This window comes from Peromyscus eremicus, chromosome 4 (assembly GCF_949786415.1).
Source record: "Peromyscus eremicus chromosome 4, PerEre_H2_v1, whole genome shotgun sequence".
Lineage (NCBI taxonomy): Eukaryota > Metazoa > Chordata > Mammalia > Rodentia > Cricetidae > Peromyscus > Peromyscus eremicus.
In genome coordinates this window covers 78893031-78920348 of record NC_081419.1, presented here as the reverse complement: position 1 = coordinate 78920348, position 27318 = coordinate 78893031, and the positions used below count along the sequence as shown (strand labels likewise).

General features: G+C 37.9%; 1 protein-coding gene across 1 annotated transcript; it reads right to left on the bottom strand.

Moving 5' to 3' along the window:
- Nucleotides 1–147: 147 nt before the first annotated feature.
- LOC131907831 (ankyrin repeat domain-containing protein 26-like) lies at nucleotides 148–27281 on the bottom strand. Its single transcript, XM_059258911.1, has 9 exons — nucleotides 27071–27281; nucleotides 21698–21878; nucleotides 17177–17226; nucleotides 16309–16426; nucleotides 15241–15449; nucleotides 12176–12389; nucleotides 9304–9416; nucleotides 5578–5698; nucleotides 148–366 (listed from the first exon to the last, which is right to left on the bottom strand). The coding sequence occupies exons 2-9, from the start codon at nucleotides 21791–21793 to the stop codon at nucleotides 148–150; spliced, it is 1140 nt and encodes a 379-aa protein (XP_059114894.1). The 5' UTR covers nucleotides 21794–21878; nucleotides 27071–27281.
- Nucleotides 27282–27318: the final 37 nt, after the last annotated feature.

The following is a 27318-nucleotide window of genomic DNA, read 5'->3' as shown; positions in this document are numbered from 1 at the left end:
ATATTATTTCCCAAAATTATATCGCTCAACTAACTTTCACCTTTGTCAAAACATTCCTTATAGGAATTTCACAGTTTTTTTTCTAAAAATTAATTTTTAAAGACAAACTAATGAACTTATTAGGCTTTCTACATATATGTGCTTTCCTTACTTGTTTAGGTAATATTGAAATGATTTTCTAATGCTTAATTCTTCATGATAGAGGTACTTATATCGTTCCAGTTCCAATGCACTTAATGCTCTGCTAACTTTCAATTTAGAGAGTGTAGATTTAAGGCTTCTAATTTTGGTTTCCATCACATTTATTGTTGAAGTTGTGTAGCTCTCTCTTAAGAATTCTGAGTATGGTTTAGTTGTTGTTTGTGCCTGAAACATTAAAAGCAAAACAAAAAAAAATGTCAAAAACAGTTGTACTCAGCTAATGCAGGGTGTTTGATGACTGTAGTTTTGATAGTGAGTCAGAGAAAATTCAAATATTCAGTAATTAAGAGATACTAGACTCTCAAGTCTTCATCAATATCAATTGTATTATTTCAGCACAAAATTTGACTTGCACAATTGTTTGCATGTGAGGCACTTGGACATCAAAACCAGATCTTGCCGTTTGTTAGGTACATGCTCTAACACATGAGCCACATCTTCAGCCCTGAAATATGATATGGTCTGTATCATTAAAAGAAAGAGCCACAAAACATCCAAAGGTATTACTAGAGGAAGCTCATGGACCACAAAGAGACTGACTGGAAATTATAAAGGTAATGAAGCTTGGAGGAAGCTACCTAGCAACTGAATATTAAATTTACTTGATACACAAGCTAAAAATCCATGAAACACAGAAGAGCCAACATTTACTGTGTGCAAATACTGGTTTCTAGTTTTTACACTATCGATGTACAAATTGTTAAAAAAAAAAAAAAAGGTAGTGTGAATGACTTCTAATGAGATCAAACCTAGGTGCCACTGGGAATCCACACTCTTAAAAGGACCACGGATGTAAGAATTCAGAAAATTCTAAGGCAAGGTCACAAATTTTCTGGTGAACCTTAGGGTCCTGGTCTTAAAACATTGTCATAGTTGGGCTAAACGGGAAGCCAAGATGATGAGTTCACCTCAAAAGGATTTCTGAAAGTTCCTTTTAGAATGACATGAGTTCCAATAGAATTCTGAGGAGATTCAAAGCTCTTAGGAGAAATGTGGTAGCTGTTTGCTCACTTGAGTGAAGGGAGACCAATATAAATTTGCACAAATACACACATACATACAAACACATATATGTATGTAACAACAGCAGTGAAGAAGATGCTATCAGCTAAAAGGAGATCAGAGGGGTTTGAGGTAGGGTTGCTGGGAGGGGAGGAAGGGAAGAAAGTGATGGAATTTTATTTCATTGAAGATTGTGTTAAAATAGAGAGAGACAAAAACAATATTGTAGCTAAAGTTTTCTCCAGTCCTACCCAGGCCCACAGCTGCTCAGACCCAAATAAACACACAGAAGCTTATATTAATTACAAACTGTATGGCCATTAGCTCAGGCTTATTACTAACTAGCTCTTACACTTAAATTAACCCATAATTCTTATCTATGTTTAGCCACGTGGCTTGGTACCTTTTCTCAGTTCTGCCTTGTCATCTTACTTCCTCTGTGTCTGTCTGGTGACTCCTGATTCAACCTTCCTCTTCCCAGAATTCTCCTTGTCTGCTTATCCTACCTATACTTCCTGCCTGGCTACTGGCCAATCAGCATTTTATTTATCAACCAATCAGAGCAACACATATCCACAGCATACAGGACGACATTCCACAGCACAATATTATTGAAAGAGGCAACAGAACCTAGCTAGAAAACAAGATGAAAAAAACAATTCAGTTGCTCAGGCTGTTTCTTAGGTAAAGGAAGAAGTAGAGGGTCTAGGGCGTAGCAAAGAGCCACAAAGAATGATGTCAATATTGAGGGCTAATTTCTCAGCGTGACCTCAGCCTGTACTGTCCCTTCTTATAGCCTTGCACTGTTCTGTTTGGAATGATGGGGAGGGCAAGAGAGCAGATAGTTGAGCAGGTGAAATGCAAATGGCATCACTTCACGTGAAGTCTCTATATGGAGGGAAACTATACATGAAGGTATTATAGTCCAGTAATCATGACACAGTCACTACAACCTCATATTGAATGGTAAGATGGTTTAAAATTTTTATCTTTGTGTTATGTGGGGCAGACAGGTGGTGTCCTTGGAGGCCAGAAGGAGGTGCTGGATCCCCTGGAGCCAGAGTTACAGGTACTTTTGAGCTACCCAAAGTGGGTTCTAGGAACTGAACTCAGATCCTCTGGAGGATGGTTGAGCCAGCTCCAGTTTCTATAAGATCTTAGCATCAGGGCTGGAGAGATGGCTTGGCAGTTAACGAGCCTTGTGGCTCTTATTGATTAAAATAATTTTAATTTTCAAGTGAGGAGACTATAAAACATTATGACTAGAGATCTGGGTGTGTGGGTTTTAATTGTTTAATTTTCATTAGATAAGAAGATAGAATTAGGCCAAACATCAAAAAGGTGACTGTCAACACTAGGTTAGACAAAACCTCTGTTTCACAGCATTGACCCCTTGAACTCAGGGCTATGTTGTAAGACATCAGGCCACAGAGAAAGGCTATGCTTCCCGGTAGAGCTGCTTGTTCCAGTTAGGCTAGCAGCAGCATCTACAGAAGGTACTACACACAGGACAGGACAAAGCATTGCTCCAAATGACTCTTCCCCCTTCCAAGTTGTAAAGCTGCCCCAGCTGAAGCAAGGGGAATCAGAAACAATCTTTCATTCCTAGACTTTTCTCAAACAAGATACTGAAAAAGAAAAAGAAAACTATGTTGTCTATGCCACAAAAGACAAAAATAAAGACAGGGTTGGAAAGATGGCTCAGGAGTTAAGAGCAATGGCTGCTCTTCCAAAGGTCCCGAGTTCATTCCTGGTGCCCACATGGACTCTCACAACCATCTCGTAGTGCTCAGACACATATGCAGACAAAGCATCTGTATACATAAGTACACAAATAAATAAGTCTTTTAAAAAACAAATATAAAAGACATTGTTTTGAATAGGAGATAATAACAAAACCTAAGTCACATCTTAGAAGTTACTCTCCTTGCCGGGCATTGGTGGCGCACGCCTTTAATCCCAGCACTCGGGAGGCAGAGCCAGGTGGATCTCTGTGAGTTTGAGGCTAGCCTGGACTACAGAGTGAGTTCCAGGAAAGGCGCAAAGCTACACAGAGAAACCCTGTCTCAAAAAACAAGCAAACAAACAAAAAAAAGAAGTTACTCTCCTTTAAAAAGGGTCCACTGTGTAGTAATATTAATTTAATGATGGCAAACACTGTCATTGAGAAACAACAGAAAACAAGAAGGACGATACTGGAACTACTGAGGAAGAAGTTTATGCCCCGACTCTTTCAATTGAAATTTCTTTTAAGTAAGCAATTTTGCCAGAATATTATCTCTAATTTGTAGTATGAATCTTAAAAGGTCTTATTAATAAAAACAAACCCAGAGCCAGGTATTGGGGTGAACACTGAAAGATCAGAGACACAGAACCAGCCACAGCCAACCTCACCTCGCCAATTCCTCAGCTGATCTCATTTCCTCAAACTGGAAGCCTCTGAGTCCTCATCTGAATGGATCTCAGCTGAACTGCTGCTCAAAAGCCTAAAAACTTATCCAGCTCTAGTTCCTGGTCCTCATGCCTTATATACCTTTCTGCTTCCTGCCATCACTTCCTGAGATTAAAGGCGTGCGTCACCATGCCTGGCAGTTTCCAGTGTGGCTTTGAACTCAGAGATCCAGATGGATCTCTGCCTTCGGAATGTTAGGATTAAAGATGTGTGTGCCACCATTTTCTGGCCTCTATATCTAGTGGCTGTTCTGTTCTTTGATCCCAGATAAGTTTACTAGGGTGTACAATATATTGGGGAACACAATATCACCACATTAATTAGGATGTGAAAAATAATGGGAATCATGACTTAAAGTACTATAGTAGAAAACAAAGAAACAAAAGCCTGGAAAGACTAGATAATATAACCAAATTCAGACACCTATCTGCTTTCAGCAATTAATTCTCAGAATGAGCTAACTTTGAGTAAGGTTTGATAGATCTAACCTTAGATAGATTCTTTTATTACAATTACTATATTTTAATCATTTTTCTTTCAGAAATTGCTTAAGCACTGCTGAATTTTTAAATGTTATCTGGCTGATTTTTTTTTTTGCTTGGAGGGATTGAAATATTTATTCTAGAAATTCTGTAAAAGTTATGCATGTGTGTATCTATCTAAATGTTTTAAATTAAAGGCAAGTGAAACAGCTGGGAAGTATCATTTCTAGGGTGTATATTCAGCACACTATATATGGATAGCTTCAGTGTTATATGCAGGAACAAGACCTAACTGAACTCCAAGATCAGTTTGACTTTAATAGGAGAAGCCAGCTTCTGAAGGTAGTCTTCCCTTTCCTACCTAGCAAGTTATGTAAGCTGTGTACATTGTAATGAGTTAATCAACCACAGTGTAACAAACTGCAGACCGAATCAGCAGATCCTGTAATAAAGATATGATGGGAACTGAAGTGAAAAAAAAAAGTTCTGGATGAGGGAGCAAAGATTTCAATGAAGAAAAGAAAAATAACAGTTTGTCCTTATAAATTCAACTGAAAATCATATCTTGAGATCAGCAAAGCATAAACTGGATGGGATGAGATGGTAACCCTCATCTGCCTCTACTGCATCCTAGTTGGGAAACAGCCTGGCACTCGCAGCTCCTCAAAGGTTTATATAGCATTATCACATGACTCAACAATTTTCCCAGTAAGTATTCATTCAAGAGAAAGGAAAACATGTGCATGTGTACATTCATGTCCACAGCAGGATTACTAATATACTGTAAATGGAAATACAAACTAATGGATTAATAAATAAGATGCATGGTGTACAGATACAAGAGAACATTAGCAATAATAAGAAGCCAAATACAAACACCAGCCGCAACAGGAATGGACCTTGGAAACATCATGTTAAGTGTAAAAAAAAAAAAAAAAAAAAGCTAATATAGAAAGGAGCTATTTATTTGAAATGTCCAGAAAAGACACATCCATAGAGAAAACATAGCTTGATGTCTCCCCAAGACTGAGCAGTGGAAGGAGGATTACATGATGGATGAAAAGGATGGAATTTATTTTGAGAAAACTATGATTATAAAATTATGATTATGATATGGAGACATAAATATACTGAAAACATTGAATTTTATAATTGAAACTATTGCATTTCATAGACAGTAATTATATATCAATAAATTGTTACAAAAATACCTTTATGGTCATAACTGAGGTTCATACATTGCTTTCCTTTAAACTCTTGTGAAATAACAAGTTACAGGAGAATCAAAGCATATAGTTTCAATACAAAAAAGAAAAACTTTTCCTATGATATCAAGTCTCTCACTCTACCAAAAGTATTCATTTCACTGTTCAAAGTACTGAAAGACTTATATTTTTCCCAATTAAATGAATTCTGGTCCCAAAACTTATTAAATCTTACTGAGCATTGCTGCGTTGAAACTGGAGTCCTCCTTTCAAGTTGGCAGGTTTCAAAATCTCTGTGAGAACCACACTCTCCAATTTCACATTCACGATTTATTATCTTAAAGGGTTTCCCAATTCTGTGAAAATGTAAGGAATCAATGTACATTAACAATGACTGTTAATAATTGTTAATAGTAAATACTTACAATACTATGTTTTATCATGAAATAAAAGACATCTATAAATTATGCTCCTCTTATTTGTTTGTAGCTAATTTTTCCTCAAATAATTCTAATAACAATCATATGTAAATAATATAAAGGGAATTAGTATATTTTGTGTAGTAGTTAAATAACTGTTATTTCTTTTCACATCGGTATGTACATATAAAACATTAAGTCATTATCATCTGTCACCAGTGGTCAGTTCAAAATGAGAAAAGGAAAAAAAATTATTCACAAGTATTTATCAAGAAATACACAAATATATGCGATTTTAACTATGATTTGTATGTCACCATAGTTAGTTAAAAGTAACTAAGGGTGATGAAAACAATGGAAAATGTAAGGAGAGTGCTACACCATTGTTTAAAATGAATTTACTCATGAACATGTTCTTTTAAAAATAGTTACCTTATAAAGCAATACAAATTTAATGATCAAACAGATTTTAAATTGTTTGTACACAGGGTAAACTTTTCAGTTGACCTAAGAAAATAGAATCTTTGAAGAATTCTAATAGTCACATTTATAAATTATATTCTATGGGTAAATATGATTAAATAAAAATGCATGAAATTCTCAAAGAATAAAAGTAGTTTAAATGTAAAAAAGAAAATAGAATGAGCAGTACACACAAAAAAATAATAGAAAAACAAGCTATTTATTTGGAAAAGCATGGGGGTATTGCTACATGGAAGGGGTTTTGAGGGAGGAAAGAGAAGGGGGAAATGATATAATCATATTTTGCTGTGGGATGTTCTGTATGTCACATGTGTTGCTGATTAGTCAATAAATAAAACACTGATTGGCCATTGGCTAGGCAGGAAGTGTAGGCGGGACAAGGAGGAGAATAAAGCTGGGAAGTGGAAGGCTGAGTCAGAGAGACACTGCCAGCCACCATGATGACAAACAGCATGTGAAGATACCGGTAAGCCACAAGCCATGTGGCAAGGTACAGACTTACAGAAATGGATTAATTTATGCTGTAAGAACAGTTAGCAAGAAGTCTGCCACGGCCATACAGTTTGTACCCAATATAAGTCTCTGTGTTTACTTGGTCGGGTCTGAGCGGCTGTGGGACTGGCAGGTGAGAGAGATTTGTCCTGACTGTGGGCCAGGCAGGAAAACTCTAGCTACAATATTTTAATTTCAAAAAACTTTTTTGAACATGAGAAGAAAAAAATAAAAGTAATGAGATTTACAAATAGTATCATAATAGCTCAAGGTAAAAAAACAATCATGCGTGGTTATCAGGAAATATATTTGTCTAGACCATACCATTGTTTATTAGGGACTTGTGTAACCATGGCTTTTGGAGTGTTCAAGGGATTCTGGGACTAATTCTCACAAGGCAACAATGCAGAACTATACAAGCATCTTGATCATTCTATACCTAACCAATGCCATTGCTCTCTTCAAGGAAACTACTGTTTTTAAAAAAAATATCAATATTCAGATATATGCAAATATTTAATAACATGTATACTTTGTACATATGGAAGATGCCAACATTAAGGTGTTCATCTCCCTCATATATTCCATACATTATAAAAGGAAAGATGGAAAAAGGAAATAAACTAAATCCAGATAATTATGACATTGTTAGAAGTGATAGAGTCTGTGTATAAAGTTCTTTAATCCTGAAGACAATGAAATACAAAAGGAATTGAGGAGTGAAAAGTCATATAAGAATAAACATTTGTGGCACATAAAGTATGCAGTTGCCTCTTCATGCCAAAGGTAATGCTCCATTTGTTGTCCAAAGCCTTGAAGAATACACAGAATATTTTTATTATTTTGCTATTCAAAAACATCTGGTTTTGTTATTGAAATATAATGTATATATGATATAGATATGATAGGATGAAAGGGTAGATTAATGAACCTACTTTAAAAGAACAACAACTTGTTTGAAATGTTTTACATTGGTATAGATTTTAGTTTTTTGATACAAATTTAGAGTTAATTTTGTTATACTGTGTGTATATTTCTACTCTTGTTTAGGGTATTATTTTTGTACAGCTCATTTAAAATTGTAATGGATAATTAAGAAATAGATAAATAATTAGTCATCTATGATAATCATATTCGTAGCCATGTTAGTTAAGTCTTCTAGGTATACATAGATATTTTTCAGATAGATAGGTAATCTTCAAACACTTCAAAGACCTACAGAATATGGCATTTAAAATGTTTTAAAAATTTAGACTTTCTGGACAGTGAGACATATCTACTCCTGGCAGCACCGATTTACTTCAGAGAGGTGGATGGGCATTGAAGATATCCTATATGGAGTTTATCTTCTTGGCAAAAATAGCCATTTGCGCAAGAAACTGTTCTTGCCTGGACTGCTTGATCGACTGGACATGCAGGACCTATAGGAAGGTGACAACTGAACTTTGCTTGGCAAAATGGTCCTTCAGGTTCCTGCTTCACAGATGAAACTGCCAGACATTCTACAGGACACAGAGAGAAGTGACTGAGAGACTCTAGGCCTGTAGGCTGAAGACAGATGCCCCAACTTTACAAGAGAACTTTGAATGACTGTCCAGGCTGCCAGCTGTCTCTGTCTACTCTCACAAGACTCTCAAAAGTTGCTTGTGTCCTTCTCCCATTTCTCAGGTAATATTATAGTCTTCTGAGGTCTTTGATGTAGTTGAAGACTAGATAGTTATAATTTTCCTTAGTTATGATAAAAGATAAGTTAGATATGAAACCTTAGACTCACAAATATAGGATAGATAGGATATCTTCTTTAATTTTGCCAAATACAAATAGACTAGATATTATAAATAGACTAGATAGTGTAACTGTAATTCTTGCTTGATAATTGTTTTGTTTTCTGTAATTTTACTATGTGAAAGTTAAAACTTTCCTTTTTGAAAAAAAAGAAAAGGGGAGGTGCTGTGGATATTGCTCTGTATAAATAAAACACTGATTGGCCAGTAGCCAGGCAGGAAGTATAGGCGGGACAAGCAGAGAAGAGAATTCTGGGAACAGGAAGGCTGAGTCAGAGAGACGCTGCCAGATGCTGCCATGAAAAGCGAGATGTAAGGTACCGGTAAGCCACAAGCCACATGGCAACTTATAGACTAATAGAAATGGGTTAATTTAAGATAGAAGAACTAGATAAGAAGAAGCCTGCCACTGCCATACAGTTTATAAGTAATTTAAGTCTCTGTTTGTTTACTTGGTTGGGTTTGAGCAGCTGGGGGACTGGCAGGTGAGAAAGATTTGTCCTGACTGTGGGCCAGGCAGGACTGGAGAAAACTCTAGCTACATATATATGTATATATTCAGCACTTGGAAGGCTGTGGCAGGGGGATCACAATTTGAAGCCAGGTTGGCCTAATATTGCAAAACATTGTCTCAAAAAAAAAAGTTTCTGTATGAGTTTCTTGAGTACATCTTAAAGTACTGTTATTTAAATGTTAACAACTAAGTGTAAAGTGAATTTTTATTTGGGCATTACTAAGATCAGAGTTAAATCACCAAAATTATCTAGAAGATTAGCATCTTACCCAGCTAGTTCTTCTACGCCGCTATTTTGTTTTTTCTGCGTCTTCAAACTAAGTTGCACGGATTGTTTTAAGTCACCGAGTCCTTTGCTTAGCTCTCTCACATTATTTTCAGACTATTAAAACATAGAATATAATTTAAAAATTCTAGAGGCTCACTCATCTTTTTTGAATTATTAGTACTCATGAGTTTATGAGGAATGTGGTTAGATGGGGCTTAACAAACGTTATAAACTTGATGGAAACAAGGAAAGAACACAAAATTGATTACTTTTCTTCAAAGCTCTCAAATTGATATATGTAGGGAAAAGGGGGCCAGCCAAAGAAACCCACCCTGGTATGGAAACCAGAGCTAGTGAAAGAAACACACCCTGGATCTCAGACTTGAGCCAGTGAAAGAAACATTTTATCTCTGAACACAGAATCCAAGAAACATGCCCTGACCCTGAAACCAGGGCCAAAGAAACACACTTTGTCCCTAGAATCAGAGCCAGTGAAAGAAATATGCTCTGGCCCTAAAATTAGAGCCAAAAGGCTAAAAAGGACCAACACAGTTTGGCCCGGAAATCAGAGCTATCTCTGCTCCTGACCAACAAAACTAACCAATCCCTGAGCAGAAAAACTAACCAATCACTGAGCAGAAAATCTCCCTGAAGAAACTCCACCCCTTAGAAGTGCTATATAAGCCCTTCTGCCTGTTCAGTTGTGAGCTGTGCTTTCCCACTGTGGCAGAGGCAGCCACGCTCTTGGACTCCCCCTTCCCACATAATCCCTCTCTCAAAAGAGTCTTGGGTGAAGATCTTCATTTGCCAGCACAGAACAGAAGAACCTTGCTCAGATGTCCCTTAGGTGGACTGAGCAGAAAAAACTTTGCTGAGACGTCTCCCTAGAGAGGGCTGAGCATGGCAGAACAGAAAAAGTAACAACTTTTCGAAGGAGGCAGAGGAGATTGTTGCATTTCTGCAGGAGTTTCCCCTTTAGCAGAGTGAAGCAGAAGAACCAACATCTTGGACCTGAGAGAAGCCGCAGAGCTCTGCTGGGAAGACCCTTAAGGAGGGCAGAGTGAAGCTCAGCTGTAAAGGCTCTCTAGAAGAGCAGGATTGCTACATCCTGCAGGGAGACCATCCCCCTCCATCCCCCAGCTTCAGGTATCACCTGACTTCTGGACAAGTCGGGATACCTCTCCCTCCAGAGCTGAGCTGTCCTGTTGTGGCTCCACCCTCCAGAGCTGACCTATTGTAGCTCTAGGAATAGCCTGGCTTCCAGATAAGTCACGATACCTTTCCTTCCAGAGCTATAAAACTCGCTTACAATATGTGTGTACATTGTCTACTTTGTTAAGTTGCGAACATTTACCTGATAAAACTGTAAGATTTTGGTAATAAGTGTTAATGAAAATATTAAAGTTAGGATTTCTTATGAAGTTTACCATGATTGGGGAACACATATCTCACAAGGAAACCACAGGTACGCTTTAACTCCTGTGTTTGGTATGAGAAAAAACATTTCTCCAGTTATCAGGTTTTTCTCTGACCTCAATAAATACTATAGAATCTATAGAATCTAAAGTACTCTAAATATCCTCAACCTGTGGGTCATGACTCCTTTGACAAACCTCTATCACCAAAAATATTTACATTATGATTTACATATTTACATTATGATTCATAACAGTAGCAGAATTACAGTTATGGCATAGCACCAAACTCATCTTATAGTTGAGGGTCACTACAACATGAGGTACTGTACTAAAGAGCTACAGCATTGGGAAGGTTGAGAACCACTGCTTCCAGTGAAAGCGTTAATAGCTTAGTTCATAGTTCACCACATTTATAGGTTGATTTGATTCATGATAAGAGTTCCTTTCAGATGTCGTTACAACTTAAATATTTGCAAATGTTTAGATGTCAGTCACTCACTTATGATTTAGTATAGTACAATTAGGATTCTATAGAACCTTAAAGTCCTTCCGGGTGCAGCAGAGACACAATGACACAGAAGCCTTGCCTCAGCATGTCCAAGTGTCTGGAGCTACATTTACATGCTAAAATAAAATGTCATGTAATTGAGGCTTTTGACAAAAATGTAAAAATGCAACTGTTTACTGTTTAGTCATATTTGTTTAATAAAGCTAAATTTGTATCTCTTGAAAATAGGAGTTTGCCGGGCGGTGGTGGCGCACGCCTTTAATCCCAGCACTCGGGAGGCAGAGGCAGGCAGATCTCTGTGAGTTCGAGGCTAGCCTGGGCTACCAAGTGAGTTCCAGGAAAGGCGCAAAGCTACACAGAGAAACCCTGTCTCGAAAAACCCAAAAAAAAAAAAAAGAAAATAGGAGTTTGAGGGACGCCTTAAACATGGTAAAATTTCCCATCCAGATCCACTTCCTTCCTGTCTCTCATTAGAAAAGAACAGGCTTCTAGGAGATAACAAAACATAACAAAATAAAATATAGTAAGACAAAAAGAAACCATCATATCAAATTTAGACAAGACAAACTAACAAAAAAAGTCACAAGAAAAGGCACATGATTAAGAGACCCACTCATTTACACATTCAGGGGTCCCATGAAAGTGCTAACTTAAAGCCACAGTATATATGCAGAGGACCTGGGGAAGACCCATGCGTGAGGGAGGAACTGGGAAGAGTGGAGGGAGAGGAAACTGTATTCACATTACATTGCATGAGAAAAGAATCTGTGTTTAGTAAACAGGAAAAACAAAATTCCCCCCAAAATGCAAACTTTGTTTTCTCTCATCAATAACACATATTATTAGAACCTTAACTTTACACATATAATCAAATAAATAACTTAATTGCAAATCAAATTGAAAACAAATATATCACAAATACAAAGGACAATGATACTCAAACACACCATCCACGGGTAGTGTGCCATACAGGCATGAGTAGATCCTGTGGCTGAGGAAGGCGCCGCCAAGTTTTCCCCGTCTTCTTTTTCCAATTGGTGAGTTTTTTCCACACAAGAGCACTTATGAGCCAGCCTTGTGCTCAGTGTATTTGATGCAGAAATGTTTTGCTCAAATTTCATGTGAAGTTCTGTATGGGACTCTTCTGGACTGTCGTTAGTCCTATGGATACCAAAGAGACAAACACTGAGTAGTAATCGTTTTCCCTGAAAAATTCCAAAAGGACTTTCAATAAAAATTCTTCCACAATAATAAATTTTGCTTTGAAGAGAATTTTAACATTGAAAACTATGTCAAATCGTACCTACTGAATACAATTACATGTTCAGAATTCTTCCAGAAGAACACACACTATGGGCCCAGGAAGATGGCCCAGCAGGGAAAGTGATTGCAGCCTTGTCGACGCAGCCCAGGACCAGAGTTCAGATCCCCCATTCTTTGAAAGTACCAGGTGGGTGCTTCTGCAACCCCAGAGCTTCGGGGGCAGACACAGGGCATTCTTAAAGCAAGCAGTTAGCAGACCAGCCAGATTACTGAGCTCTCAGTTCGAGTGAGAGACCATCCGCAATATATAAGGAGGGCGACTGACGAAGACGTCCAATATCAAAGTCTCACCTCCACATGCACCACATGCATATGTACATGTCCAGATGCACACACACACACACACACACACACACACACACACACACACACAAATGCAGAAAACAGAGTATATATATACTTTCGGGAAAATTCCACACTAAAAGGAAACTCAAACAATATAAGAGATAGCAACAATGTATGACTACTTAACTGGTAAGCTGGTGCTGAGAGGAATAATATAATTATTGAGATCAGATTAGAAATACTTAAATTCAAAATATAGTTATGTGATATGATGAGTATATTAACATTCATGATTTACTACCAAATTAACTACATGTAAATTTATTAAAACATCATATTATACTTTTCAGACCTATATAATTAATAAAACAAAGCTATAAAAAGCAGTAACGTTTGTACTAGTAAGGAGAGCTGGGAAGTTAAAGGAAACAAAATGACATTCTCAAGCATTTGCTTTCAGGATTTTTATATTCAGTGTGTAAAATTAAGCATTGGACATTGTTCTAGTTTGCTTTCTGTGGCTGTGAAAAAAAACCCTCCCCAAAAGCAACTTGGAGATGAGTTTATTTAGCTCATGGGTTACAGTCAAGAGGAGCCAAGGCAGGAAATCAAGGTAGAAGCTTGAAGCAGAAACCGTGGAGAAATGGAGAAATTCTGCTTACTGGTTAGCTTTCCGTGCCTTGCTTAGCTACCTCTTTTATGCAGTCCAGGCCTACCTGCTCAGAGATGGCACCACCCGCAGTGGGCTGCACTCTTCCATATTAACCACTGATCAAGTAAACATCCCACATATGTGCCCACAGGCCAGACCTGACAGAAGTAACTTCTCATACGAGATTTCCTTCTCCAAGATGTGCTGGTATGCTCAGGTTTATGTTACGTTGACAAAAGCTATGACAGACATTAAGCATTAAGAGAAACAAGGAACTGGCTGAGTTGATGATCAAAACAAAACAAATGGAACTTTGAGTACACCTGGCCATTTCAAAAGTACCCAGGAATCAGACGGGGGACCTGCCCCTTCTTGGCTCGTACACATGCTCTCCTACTAACAAAGGAATTATCTTACTCAACGCTGTGATTTGTATTAACCTCTTCTACCATTGTATTCTTCTCTACTCTAAGTACAAGGCATATAAACATTCTAGAGTACAGTTTTGTCACATAAGACAAAAGGTAACAGCGGAAGAAAGTTAATTCACCAGGTTTCAATAGAATTAGCAGTACTTCCCCCCTGGGGTTTCAATTGTATTCATCCTCAAACAACCAATTTGTTTTAATTATGATTTTTTAAAATTAAAACATAATAGTCAGGCACGGTGGCACATGCCTTTAACCCTGGCACTTGGGAGGTGAAGGCAGGCTGATCGAGGACAACCTGGTCTGTATAGTGAGTTCCAGGACAGGCAGAGCTACATAGTGATACCCTGTCTCAAAACACCCCCCCCCAAATTAAGTTAAAATTTTATTACATCACTTCCCCCTTCTGTTATCCCTCCAACCTCTCCCGTGTCTACCCCTCACTCTTTCTCTAACTAATGACTTCTTTTAGATTATTGTTGTTACACATACATGTACATAAATACATAAAGATAACCCGGTGGGAAGTGCAAGAAGGAAGGCCGGAGTGAGGGAAGTCCTGAAAGAGCATGTGCTGTTGAGATGGGTACAGCCATGTCAAGGAGTCCAATGTCTCAGTCCCGTGTGAGACTCAGAGGGTTGGCAAAGCTTTCTGAACTGGAAAGGGTGACACAAGTGCACAAACACTAGCAAATGCAGCTCTCCCCTCTTTGTGGATGCTGCAGGTTGAGGCTGCTTGCCTACCGAGACTGGACAACACATCCTCCCACCCCAGGGCTGTGCATAATTAACACACTCAAGTTCAGCATCATAGCAGGAATGCGTGCTGGTCCTTCAGAGTGTGTATGCACCGTCTGGACCCCAGCTCTTCCATACATGTGTCTATGTGCTGCTCTTTCTTTATTCCCTAGCTGCCTGCCCTGTCAGATTTCCAGATCCAGGCCAGCAGGACTTAGCACAATCCGCTAACTCCACTGGGGATGCGTCTTCTTTGTATATGTTGATAGGCAATTTTATACCTATATAGCTGCATCTAATAAGAAACTTTTAGAAATATGTGGCTAAAAATCTGGATGCTTGGGTTAACTATATGAGAATTTTAATGAGGAAAAAGCCAAACATAACTAAGAGAGGGCAAGTAATAAAATGTGCCTGGAACAACATTTTATCAGTGAGTCCATCTTCTGATGTAACTTCCCCAAAACATATTGGCCAGGTAGCTTTCGCATCCCATTAGTGTCAGGATCAAATCTGACTGAAATTTATGATTTAGCAGTTTATGAATGAGCTGGCTGCACCTTCTGCGACCTTCTCTTTCACTCACCTGTTTAGTTCATATAATAGGAAGTTTTTATGTCTTAGTTCTTCCAGATAGCATCGCCTGTACTTCCCCAGTTCTCTCTTGCTGGACTCATTGGAAGTTTTAACACTGGAGACTTCTGACCACAGCCTCTTAATTGTGTTTTCCATCTCAGTTATTACTGCAGTGTGCTTCTTACAGAGATTCTTATTTTCCTGAACGGCTGTCTGTGCCTACCGCAAATTGAAATTTATATTTAGAGAAAATCTAATTCAAATCATCCTAGTATATTTGATTCTTTTACTTTTGACATTTCATTCTTTAAAGGTTGAAAAAATGATTTCAATAACAGTTTTTAAATATGTGAAAAATACGTTGCTGTTTTAAATATTTTTTACCAATGTAAGCAGTATTAAATCTGAGTTGTAAAAAATACTCATGTACATGGTATTGGTCACTGAACCCAGATTTTGGCACCATGCTAGGAAAAGACTAACTCCAAGCTATGCTATTCACCCTAAACCATTCCTTCCCATGGAAGTAGTTAATGCAAAGAGAAATTGTGGCTTCTTGGAGATGGAGAGTTGCCCTCTCCATAGACGTGAACCTGAGAGGCTAGCCATGCTCCAGTAGATGGTTTTATACCCATGCACATACTGGCAGCAGTGAGCTAAAACACAACACTGAAAATAATCCAAAATGGGCACGTGCAGTTAGCAGGGAGAGTGCTAACTGCACGTGCCCATTCCATTCTGGAGTGCCCTCTCCAGAGACGTGAACCTGAGAGGCTAGCCATGCTCCAGTAGATGGTTTTATACCCATGCACATACTGGCAGCAGTGAGCTAAAACACAACACTGAAAATAATCCAAAATGGGCACGTGCAGTTAGCAGGAAGAGTGCTGAAAGCAATGAGGAAAGAATTAAAGTGTAGCAGTTAGGGGGCAGAGTTGATTCTAACAATCTACGCATGTGCAAAATTACCAAACAATAAAAGTGTTTTAATGAGACATTTCATATGAACACATTTCATATGTTCCCTACAGTATTTCTTTTTATTGCCAGAAAGGGGGTTGGCATGACACTGACTTACCAAACTGGAACTCTGGGCCAGGTCTCTCTGTGTGTCCTGCAGATGTCTCTGCAGATGGTCTATTTCCGCCTTTTGTTTCTTCACTGTAGCTAGTAATGAGGTCTTTTCTAGTTCTAACCTAAAATATATTCAACCATACTTTAAAATACATTTTTCACATATCAATTTTAAATGCCACATTATTTTCACTTTTTAAGTTTTAGTTGTCAGGTAAGTATCACCTTTTCTTGTGACATTTTCACAGAGGTTTATTATTACACTTTGTTCTTATCTGCCATAAAAACCATCTCCTGTCCCTTCCCCCTCTTCTTAGAGTCTTCCTCCTCCTCCCTGCTGGTGTTTTCATGTCTCAAATGTCCCGACTAATCCCTTATTGCTCCCCCTCACTTCCCATTAGAACTCTTTGTTCCCTTTAGAAGCCCCCTTTCTAATCTCTCTCTCTCTCTCTCTCTCTCTCTCTCTCTCTCTCTCTCTCTCTCTCTCTCTCTCTCTCTCTCACACACACACACACACACACACACACACACACCACAACATATAATATCATAATACACATGTGAAACAGTGACTTTATAAAAGAAATATATTAAATGTCAATGATGTACAAATGCTATCATTTTTGAGCCTTTTTAAAAGAATGAACAAGATGTAGGTACATGAAAAATTATGTATTTTTTGGTTGGTAATGTTTGGGAAATAATATCCCTCATGCATGCAAAGCCATACTATACTATTGAGGTTCCCAAACTCTGTGTTGTGAATTTCAAGAAACTTATAACAGTGTTACAGTGTTTTTACATTAACCATAACTTGGATGAGTCTCATGTTACTCATTTCCTATATAAATATAGGCTGATTTAAAGTTTACATTTGTAGGTGATCTTCCATCTTCTGTGCATGTTCTTTTTCTTTATGTAACTAAATAAAAGATAAAAAGAATTGTGTTATACTCTGATACAAATTGATCCATCGTCTATTTACGTGCTAAAGCTTTTGTAGGAATTCAGGCAGAACCTTTGATATGTACACTCTGTGTGGCTGCTTTGACACTACCACTACAGGTTTAATTCAGTTGTTGCAACAGGATTCTCCCAGCTCACAGGGCAGGATGTAATATTTCCTCACTCTTCATAAGAATGAGCTGATGCTGCTAAAAGACTGAAATGCATTACATTTCTATTTCAATTTTGTTTTATCAAATATGGAAGCTGACAAAAATGGAAGGCCCTATGGCCTTTGTGATTTTGCTTTACAAGGGTCACACAGTCATTTTCATTTAAAAACTATCCATAAACATGTATGACCAAAGCTGTGCCAGCAATGGTAAACATTGACGTAACATTGTATGTGCGTGCTGGTGTGTATGTGTGTGTGTGAGCGTGTGCGTGTGTGTGTGTGTGTGTGTGTGTGTGTGTGTGTGTGTGTAAGGTCATGGTTGCACTGAAGACAATCTGACGTGTTCTCTGGGGGCTGTTTTGGCTTTTTTTTTTCTTCATACCAAGTATGGAACTCAGCAAATAGGACAGGCTGGCGTGCTGGTGAACCCTAAAAAGCCATCCATTTCTGCCTGTCCAGCACTGTGATCACAAGCATGTACCCGCGTGCCTGTTTTTAATGGGTTCAGGGATTGAGCACAAGTCTTTCTGCTTGCCTTGTAAACATTTTGCCCACTGTGCTGTCTTTCTAACTCCTGACATGAGATGTTTTAGTTATAATCAGATATTTTACTGAAGGGTGTCAGCAAGGCATTGAGGCAGTTTCAACATGGATGCCTGAATGTGAATACGTGATCCTTTTCCCAGCTCCAACTACTACAAGATGTTAGTTCTGAAACAAGTTAAGGTCCTATGTCTAAGTTTTTTTTAGATCAGTAAAATGCAAATGTTAACAATATCTATTGTTCTCCAATATTGGGAAGGTTTACTATGCAATGCACATGCTTTTATTCTCATGTGACATAGTAATATGTATGTATGATGTAACATACCTTTGATGTAACACTAATATTATTAGCACATTTTATTTCACAATAAAATTAGGCCTATTAAGAAGGCAGCACACCAGTTAAATAATTCTCCTATCTAAGTAAACTGATCCCTTATTCATACCATTGGTTTGGGGACAAAGGATCCATCTCCAGTTCTTCATGCAACTTTCACTAATTCCACTAGCCAATGGTAAATTATACTTCCCTGAAAAACTTCATGCTTCTGGTAAGTGACGATCATATATGTAAAATGTAGATGGTACCCTCCTACTATGTCATTTATTAACTGGTATGTAGATGGCATGATCATCAGAGGTAGCTAAAGGCACTGATAGGAAGTATTGCACTTTACATTATAAACAAGCTTCTCTAGACTCTTTCCATGAGAAAATATGTGAATGTCTTGTTTATTTACAAGTTTATTACACAGTTATTCTACCATCTTCCCATTTTATTTTATTTTTTATCATTTTGTTTAATCTTTTTATATATTTCAATCATATTCCTTGTCCTTCTCCAGCTCTTCCCATATCCTATCCAGCTCCAACTATCCCATTCACCCCACTTCATCTCTCGCTCCCTCTCTCTGTCTCTCTCTCTCCCTCTCTCTGTCTCTCTCGCTCCCTCTCTCTGTCTCTATTTTCTCTCTCTCTTTCACTCTTTCCTTCCCTCAAGGAAAAAACACAATAAAAACAACCAAAAATGAAAATTAAAACAGATGAACAAAGAAAAATAAAATCAATGAGACAAAAAAATACCAAAATAAAACAAAAAGTACACAAACAGACAAAAAAAAAAAAAAACAATTTATAAAGTCCCCCTTCTATTGGCCATCTTCACTTGCGCGTGAGGACTGTTTGATATGCCCAGTGGCACTCCACTAGAGAAAAGTGATTTTCTTTTTCCAAGCAGGTGTCAACCATAAATAGCTTTTTGATTGTGGTGGGAGTTTGTGTCCACTTCCCCTTCTCACGCTGGGATTTTGTCTGGTTTGAACTTGAACAGGTCTTGTGCATGCTGTCATAGTCTCTATGAGTTTGTATGTGCAGAAGCTGTGTTGTGTCCAGAAATATTGTTTTGTGGTTTCTCCATGACTCATTCTTCCTCCTCTTCTGCATAGGTCCCTGGGTATCAAGGGAGGGGTTTGATGAAGACATCTCATTTATGGCTGAAAGGTCTCACTCCCTGCTCATTGCCCAGTTGGCACTCTCTGTTAATTACCATCCACTACAAGAAGAAGCTTCTCTGATCCTCTCTGCCTTTTTAGGCACTACGCTTCTTTTGCATATACACCCGGCCCATTATGTATTATCTGAAACTATTCTGTACTTAGAAACTATATAATGTTTTCTTCTTGATTTGGCTTATTTCTCTTTGCCTAATGATAACCAGCTCCCCACGTTTTCCTGGAAATGCCAGGTCTCCATTTTTTACACCTGAATAAAATTCCTGTGGATATGTTCTACATTTTACTTGTCCATTCCTCTGTTGATGGACATGTAGTCTTTGTTTATAACTTGGCAACTGTGAGCAGTACTAAGACAAAGACGGGTGTGCCGGTATTCCTGGCGAGTGCCAACTTAGATGCCTTTGGAAATATGTCCAGCACTGGTATAGCTGAGCACATTTTTCATTTGTACTTCTGTTTTCCAGAACTAATCTGGATTCTTTTCCTCATTTGGTGTTAAAATTTTGAGTTCCTTATAAATTTAGTATACTACCTGCCTGTTTCTCCTAGTACATAGGTTGACCCTGTACTCTGCCCATTCACACAAATCCTATTGTCAGTTCTTGCTACCATTTTAGGGGCTATTGGAATCCTTTTTATAAAGATCACTTAAGGGGCTTTCACAGTCCAGAGTTTCACATCCGACATTGTGGGCATTGGTCTGTTGAGTTGATCCATTTACAGGGAGAGGTAAATGAAACTATATTCATGCAGATGTCCACATTTCCCAGAACATTTTATTTGAAAAGACACCTCTTCTCAAAAGCATGGCCATGGAACCTTCATGTTAAAACAAACAAACAAACAAGCAAACAACCCAAACAGGTTGCTGTACTAACCGTATGGTTCTGTTTCCTATTAGATTGTAGTTGTCTACATGCTTATTTTTGTGACAGTAGTGTCTTTCTTTTGTTACTATGTCCTTTGTTATAATTCAAAACAAGTTGTATTTATTTTCCAGCATTGCTGTTAATGCTTAGAATAACTTTGGGTATTTTGTGTTTCCATAAGAATTTGGAGTAAACAAAGCAGGTAAATGGACAGAACTAGAAATAAAATCATCCTGAGTGAAATATCCCAGACCTAGAGGACAAATTTGATCAGAGCCTTGCTCAACCATCATTAGAGAAGCTTCCTACTGCCAAAGATGGGAACAAATACAGAGACCCACAGTTAGACATTATGCAGAGAGTGACAGTCCTTGAAACACACAGCCCTGAATGTGATGTCTCCATCAAATCCCTCTGCTCAAGGCTCAGGAAATCCCACAGAAGAGAATGTAGAAACAGCGCAAGAGCCAGAGGAGATGGAGGGAACCAAGAAAACGAAGCCCTTTAAATCAACACTATCAAATCTCATACAAACTCAAACTGAGGCAGTATACACAGGCCTGCAAGGGTCTGCCCAGGTCCACTGAGTATTTCTTATGGCTTCCAGTGTCTTCATGAGATTTCTGAGTGTATGAACAAGTTGATCTCTGACTCTTGCACGTTCTTTTCTGCTCTTTCCTTCTGTTGGTTTGTCTTTTCCAACTCTAATGTGATAGACTGTGGCTTGTCTTATTATATTTTATTTTGTTATATTTTATTAACATCCCTTAGAATCCTTTTTTTTCTAATGAGAGACAGAATGGGAATGTATCTGGATGAGAGGGATAGTGGGGAAGATCTGGGAGAAGTAAAAGCGAGGAGAAAATACAATCGAGTTCAATTATATGAAAAAAGAACCTATTTTCAATAAAAGTAAAAATAAAATATAGTAAAATTATGCTGTTGATAAATCTCAACTGGTTTCCATTCCTTCATTCAGAGATCATACACCAAATACTTATTAGATGACAACACTTTTAAAAAGTAAGTCCATACTAAATATCATTAATTTATAATGAAATAAAATTTGGGTTGAATCCTAAATAAAACAATCATACATCAAATAGCAATGATTTGGTCAAAAACAGTCTACACATACAATGATCCCATCATTAGCTTACATAGCACACTAATGAGGGAGATTTGTATGTATATGCTAATGAAGTTTGCACAATGATGATGCTGGCGAAGGAAACATTTTTTCATCATGTATCTGTTATGAGGTGGAATATAATTAAATCAGAGGAATGTGTAAACAGTAGTGATCTAAAGTTGGAATGCTCTTTTTACTAAAGACTAAATTACCTGCTTCAACTCCACGTCTCTTGTTTTCTGACATACTTTAAGTTCCTGCGTCTCTGTAACTTGTCTCTGGTAGTGCTCTCCTTGTCTCTCAATCATCTCTTTTTTGACTCTCAGTTCCTCCACAGTCTCATAAGCACAAATTATGTTTTTTTTCTTCTCCACTTGCTCTTTTATGATTGACCTGTAGTTAAATAAGCTAATCTTAGAATTACTCTTCTCAGAAAACAAAATGTTCCTTTTATGAATTGGCCCCTCATAAGTTGCTTATAACATTTCTAAAAGTTTATATTCCCAGTTTTCATTTTTATTCTATGTTCTAAATTTTATAATTAATATCCATGAACATGACTTTCATATATCTATTTTATCACAATTTCTACTTACTTTGTTGTTTATTATGTATTTTATGAACAACTTTAGCATCCACTTGGGGAATTTAAATAACAACTAATGGTAACCATAATAATAAAGATCAGTGCTTTTTAAAGAAAAGGACTTAAATGACTGTTTTTCTTCTTAATTGATAGAATTGAATTAATCAATTTAAGCACTATGTGAGTATGGCTAAGAAACAGAGTGATGCCTACTACATGTAAGGTCCTGGGTTTGATACAAAGCTTCACCCAAATGCATATTAATTTTTAAAATTGTCAGTAGATTAAAATTACCACTTGTGGTGGTTTATAAGAATGCCCCCATATGCTAATATGTTTGAATAAAGTGGAATTGTTTGAGGATTAGAATGCTTAGGACGTGGTCTTGTTGGAATAGGTGTGGCCTTATTGGAGGAAGTGTGTCACAGGGCATAGACTGAGGTTGCAAAAGTTCATGCCAAGACCAGTCTCTCTCTCTCTCTCTCTCTCTCTCTCTCTCTCTCTCTCTCTCTCTTTCTCCTGGCCCTCATATCAGCATGTGCAGATGTGCAGGTCTCAGATACTGCTTTAACATCTGTCTGTGGGATATCATGCTCCCGGCTACTATGCTCTAAGCCATGATGATAATGGACTAAGCCTCTGAAATAGTAAGCAAGCCCCTAATTAAATGCTTCCTTTTATAGGAGTTGCCTTGGTCATGGTATTTCTTCAGAGCAATAGAACAGCAACCAAGATACCACTTAATAATCTGTTCTATGAATGATTATAATTTTTCATGAGAAAAACTTGGAAATATTGATCAAAATAATTTTAAGATTCTAAATATTTCAACATATTTCTGCATGGGAAATATATTCATTATAGACAATTAGAAATAGAGGAAATTATTCACCTCAATGCTGTTTCTTACAGAATTATTTGTAATACATAACGCCCCATAAAATCCTAATTGTTAAATACAGATGCTTCCATGTTGTAGGGTTCCATATATACATTGCACTGGCATATGCATTCTGCTGTCTATGTATGAGACAAATATATTAAAAGTATTAATGACTATATAGTGGTTTTATTATTTCCAAAAATTTCTTCTTCCCTTCAAACACAGGAGTGGACACACACACACACACACACACACACACACACACACACACACACCAATAATAATCAAAGAAAAGGAGGCTATCAACTTGACAGTGCTGGAGGAATGGGGGGAGGGGATGGTTCTAAGTAGAGTAGCGCAGCTGGATGGGGCCAGAGAGAGGGAAAGAAAGAGAGAGAGTGATATAATTCTACTTTTTAAAAACAGATTTTAAGAAAGATCTAAGGGAAAAAATAACTTAAGATAAAATATCATAATAACATCCCATTTCTCTTATTCGAACTTAGAAGACAGGGAAAAGGGAATGAAATACTTCACGATGTGAAGGTAACTTCCAACTAAGATTGCTTTATCAAAAATGGATTTTAAAAATCTACTGTTAATAGGATGTTTCAAAATAAATACAGAGCATCAGTTCATTATCACTAAGCCAATGTAGTGGAGATACTTAACTAAATACTGTACACAGAGGAAAGAGGAGTCCCAATTATGGGACACAGGAAAGAATAAATAACTTAGGAGGAGTACCTGAACAAAGAGTTGGAATGAATCCATCATGTCCCACAAAAGAAATCAGCACAGGCCCTGATGCTAACGGGGGAGAATGATGAAGCCAATAATAATGCAACACACCAGAAAATCAGGCAACAAAAGTGCAGTTATTAATGAAGAACTTCAACAATAACTTTACATTTAAGTAAGCCAAACACATCAATAAAGAAAGCTGGATTGGCTTAGTGCATTAACAAAAGTGCATCCAATGATCTGAGGTCTCCAGGAAATACTGCTAAAGGAATTCATGGACAAAGAGTAAAGAGTGTGAAAATCAACCTACCAAGTGGATAGAAACCAAAGAAAGGCATGACTACTCTGATAGCTGATAGTAAACTTCAAACTAAAATTAGGCCACTGCATATCAACAGAGAACATATGACAGAAACATTTATTGACATTTTCCCTGGGTATAATCCTCACAGCAACAGCAAGGCTAATTTGGGGATTCAATTATCAACACAGGAGCACTGAGAAGAAACAGACAGATTAACAACTAATAGTTTTGTTAATTAGGAAGTAGAATTTCATTCTAGCAAGCAGCTTCCTTTTGCAACTCTCCAGATGTAGTTTTAGAACAAAATTTGTTTAAGATGTTCTATCAAAATCCATGTCTCTGGAATATTTTACTTGCAAAATAATGAGTACAGTACAGATTGAAACTCATTTTTTCCCTTTTTTTCATTTTTTATTAAGAAATTTTATATTTACTTTGCATATCAACCACAGATTCCCACCTCTTCCCTCTTCCCACCCCCCAGCCTTCCCTCCCAACCCACCCCCATCCTCACATTTTCCAAATCAAGGTCTCCCATGGGAAATCAGCAGAGCCTGGCACACTCAGCTGAAGCAGGTCCAAGCCCCTCCCCACTGTACCAAAGATGTGCAAGGTGTCACACTGTAGGCACTGGGTTCCAAAAAGCCTACCCATGCACCAGGGAAGGATCCCGATCCCCCTGCCTGGATACCCCTTTAACAGTTCAAGCTGAACAACTGTCTCCATATCCAGAGGGCCTAGTCTAGTCCTATGGGGGCTCCGTAGCTATTAGTCCATAGTTCATGGGTTTCCACTAGTGTGGCTGGTCATCTCTGCACGTTTTCCCATCATGATCATGACATACCCTGCCCACAGAATCCTTCCACTCTCTCATTTATTGGATTCCTGGAGCTCAGCCTGGTGCCTGACCATGGATCTCTGCATCTGCTTCCATCAGTCACTGCATAAAGGCTCTATGATGACAGTTAGGGTATTCACTAGCCTGGTCACCAGAGTAGACCAGTCCAGGTACCCTCTCAACCATTGCCAGTAGTTCAAGGTGGGGTCATCCTTGTGAATTCCTAAGAGCTTCCCTGGCACCCTGCCTCTTTCTATTCCCATGATGTCTTCATTTTTCATGGTATCTCTTTCCTTGCTCTCCCACTTTGTCCCTGTTCCAGCTCGACCCTCCCATTTCCTTATGTTCTCATCCCCCATTCTTTGCCTTCCATTACCCCCCCACTCCCAGTTTGCTCATGTAAATCTCATCTATTTCTCCTTCCCTAGGCTATCTATATGTCTCTCTTAAGGTCCCTCCTTGTTAGCTAGCTTCTCTGGAGCTGTGAGTTGTAGTCTGGTTATCCTTTGCCTTACATCTAGTATCCACTTACGAGTGAGTACACACTATGTTTGTCCTTCTGAGTCTGGGTTACCTCACTCAGGATGATATTTTCTAGTTCCATCCATTTGCCTGCAAATTTCATGATATCATTGTTTTTTACTGCTGAGTAGTACTCCATTGTGTATATGTGCCACATTTTCTTTATCCATTCTTCAGTTGACAGGCATCTAGGTTGTTTTCAGGTTCTTGCTATTATTAATAATGCTGCTATGAACATAGCTGAGCATGTGTCCTTGTGGTAAGATTGAACATTCCTTGAGTATATGCCCAAGAGTGGTATAGCTGGGTCTTAAGGAAAACTTATTCCCAATTTTCTGAGAAAGTACCATACTGATTTCCAGAGTGGCTGTACAAGTTTTCATTCCCACCAACAGTGGAGGAGTGTTCCCCTTGCTCCACATCCTCTCCAACATAAGCTGTCTTCAGTGTTTTTTATCTTAGCCATTCTGACAGATGTAAGATTGTATCTCAGAGTCGTTTTGATTTTTGACAAGGAAGCCAAAACTGTACCATGGAAAAAAGAAAGCATCTTCAACAAATTGTGCTGGTATAACTGGATGTCAACATACAGAAGATTGCAATAGATTCATATCTGTGGCCATGAACAAAACTCAAGTCCAAGTGGATCAAAGACCTCAAATAAATCCAGTTACACTGAATTTGATAGAAGAGAAAGTAGGAAGTAGCCTTGAATGCAATATAATATATTATATTCCTAAATATAATACCAGGAGTAAAGATACTGAGAGCAACAATTAATAAATGGGACCTCCTGAAACTGAGAAGCTTTTGTAGAGCAAAGGACACGGTCAGTAATGACAGCCTACAGAATGGGAAAAGATCTTCACCAATCCCACATCTGACAGAGGGCTGATCTCCAAAACATATAAAGAACTCAAAAAGCTAGACATCAAAATACTGAACAATCCAATTAAAAAATGGGCTATAGAGCTTAACAGAGAATTCTCAACAGAAGAATCTCAAATGGCTGAAAGTCATTTAAGAAATTGCTCAACTTCCTTAGTCATCAGGGAAATGCAAATCAAATTGAAACTCATTTTTTAAATATTCACATACTACATTTTATATGGATATGGTAATCTAATTCCTTACTGATGTTTAAGTGTAACACTATAATCTGATGATGCTTAAATAAATACCCTTGTTTCTTGAACATACATCTACATATGCATTCAAAGTCTGTATATTAAATATTCAACTGTGTTTAATATGTATCACATATGTGTGTACCTTTTCTATTTTGCCTATAATAGACAATATTGTTTCTCAGAATGTGTGTGGTTGTGTTTAAAAGCAACATTTTCCTAATCCAAAAGAATTCATCCTCAAAATGAAATTGTTAGATCAAAACAGTAATACTTTGGAAATGTGTGAATCATTGCTACTATATTATGGCTCAAAATTGATATACATACTGGTTTCCAAATTTCTTTTGCCTCACATTTGACAACCTTGGTTATTATCTTTTAAACAAAATGCCTCAATATTAATAGGACACAATGGTACCTAATTTTGCTATTTTTTTTAGGTTTTTTGTTTGTTTGTTTGGTATCTGCCCATTCAAGATTATCCCTAGTAAAACCACATTAGGTATGGAAATTATCAAGAAGTAGAATTCATTTAACAGGCAGGAACAATACCTAGTTTTAAGTCTTCCTAGTCTTACCCATCGTCTTCTTCTGCCTCCTCAAGGTAGGGTTGCTGCTTTCTTGCTTCCACATACTTTCCTTGTAGAATCAATCTTCTTTTTGTAACGGCGGCAGCAGCGAGTGCAGCAGAGGGAGCATCAGGAGGATCCGGGGCTGCATCAGCAACAGCAGCAGTAGCTACCGCAGGAATACCTGGAGGAGCAGCAGCAGCAATAGCAGCAGCTGCAGCAGCAGCAGCAGCAGCGGCGGCGACAGCAGGAGAAGC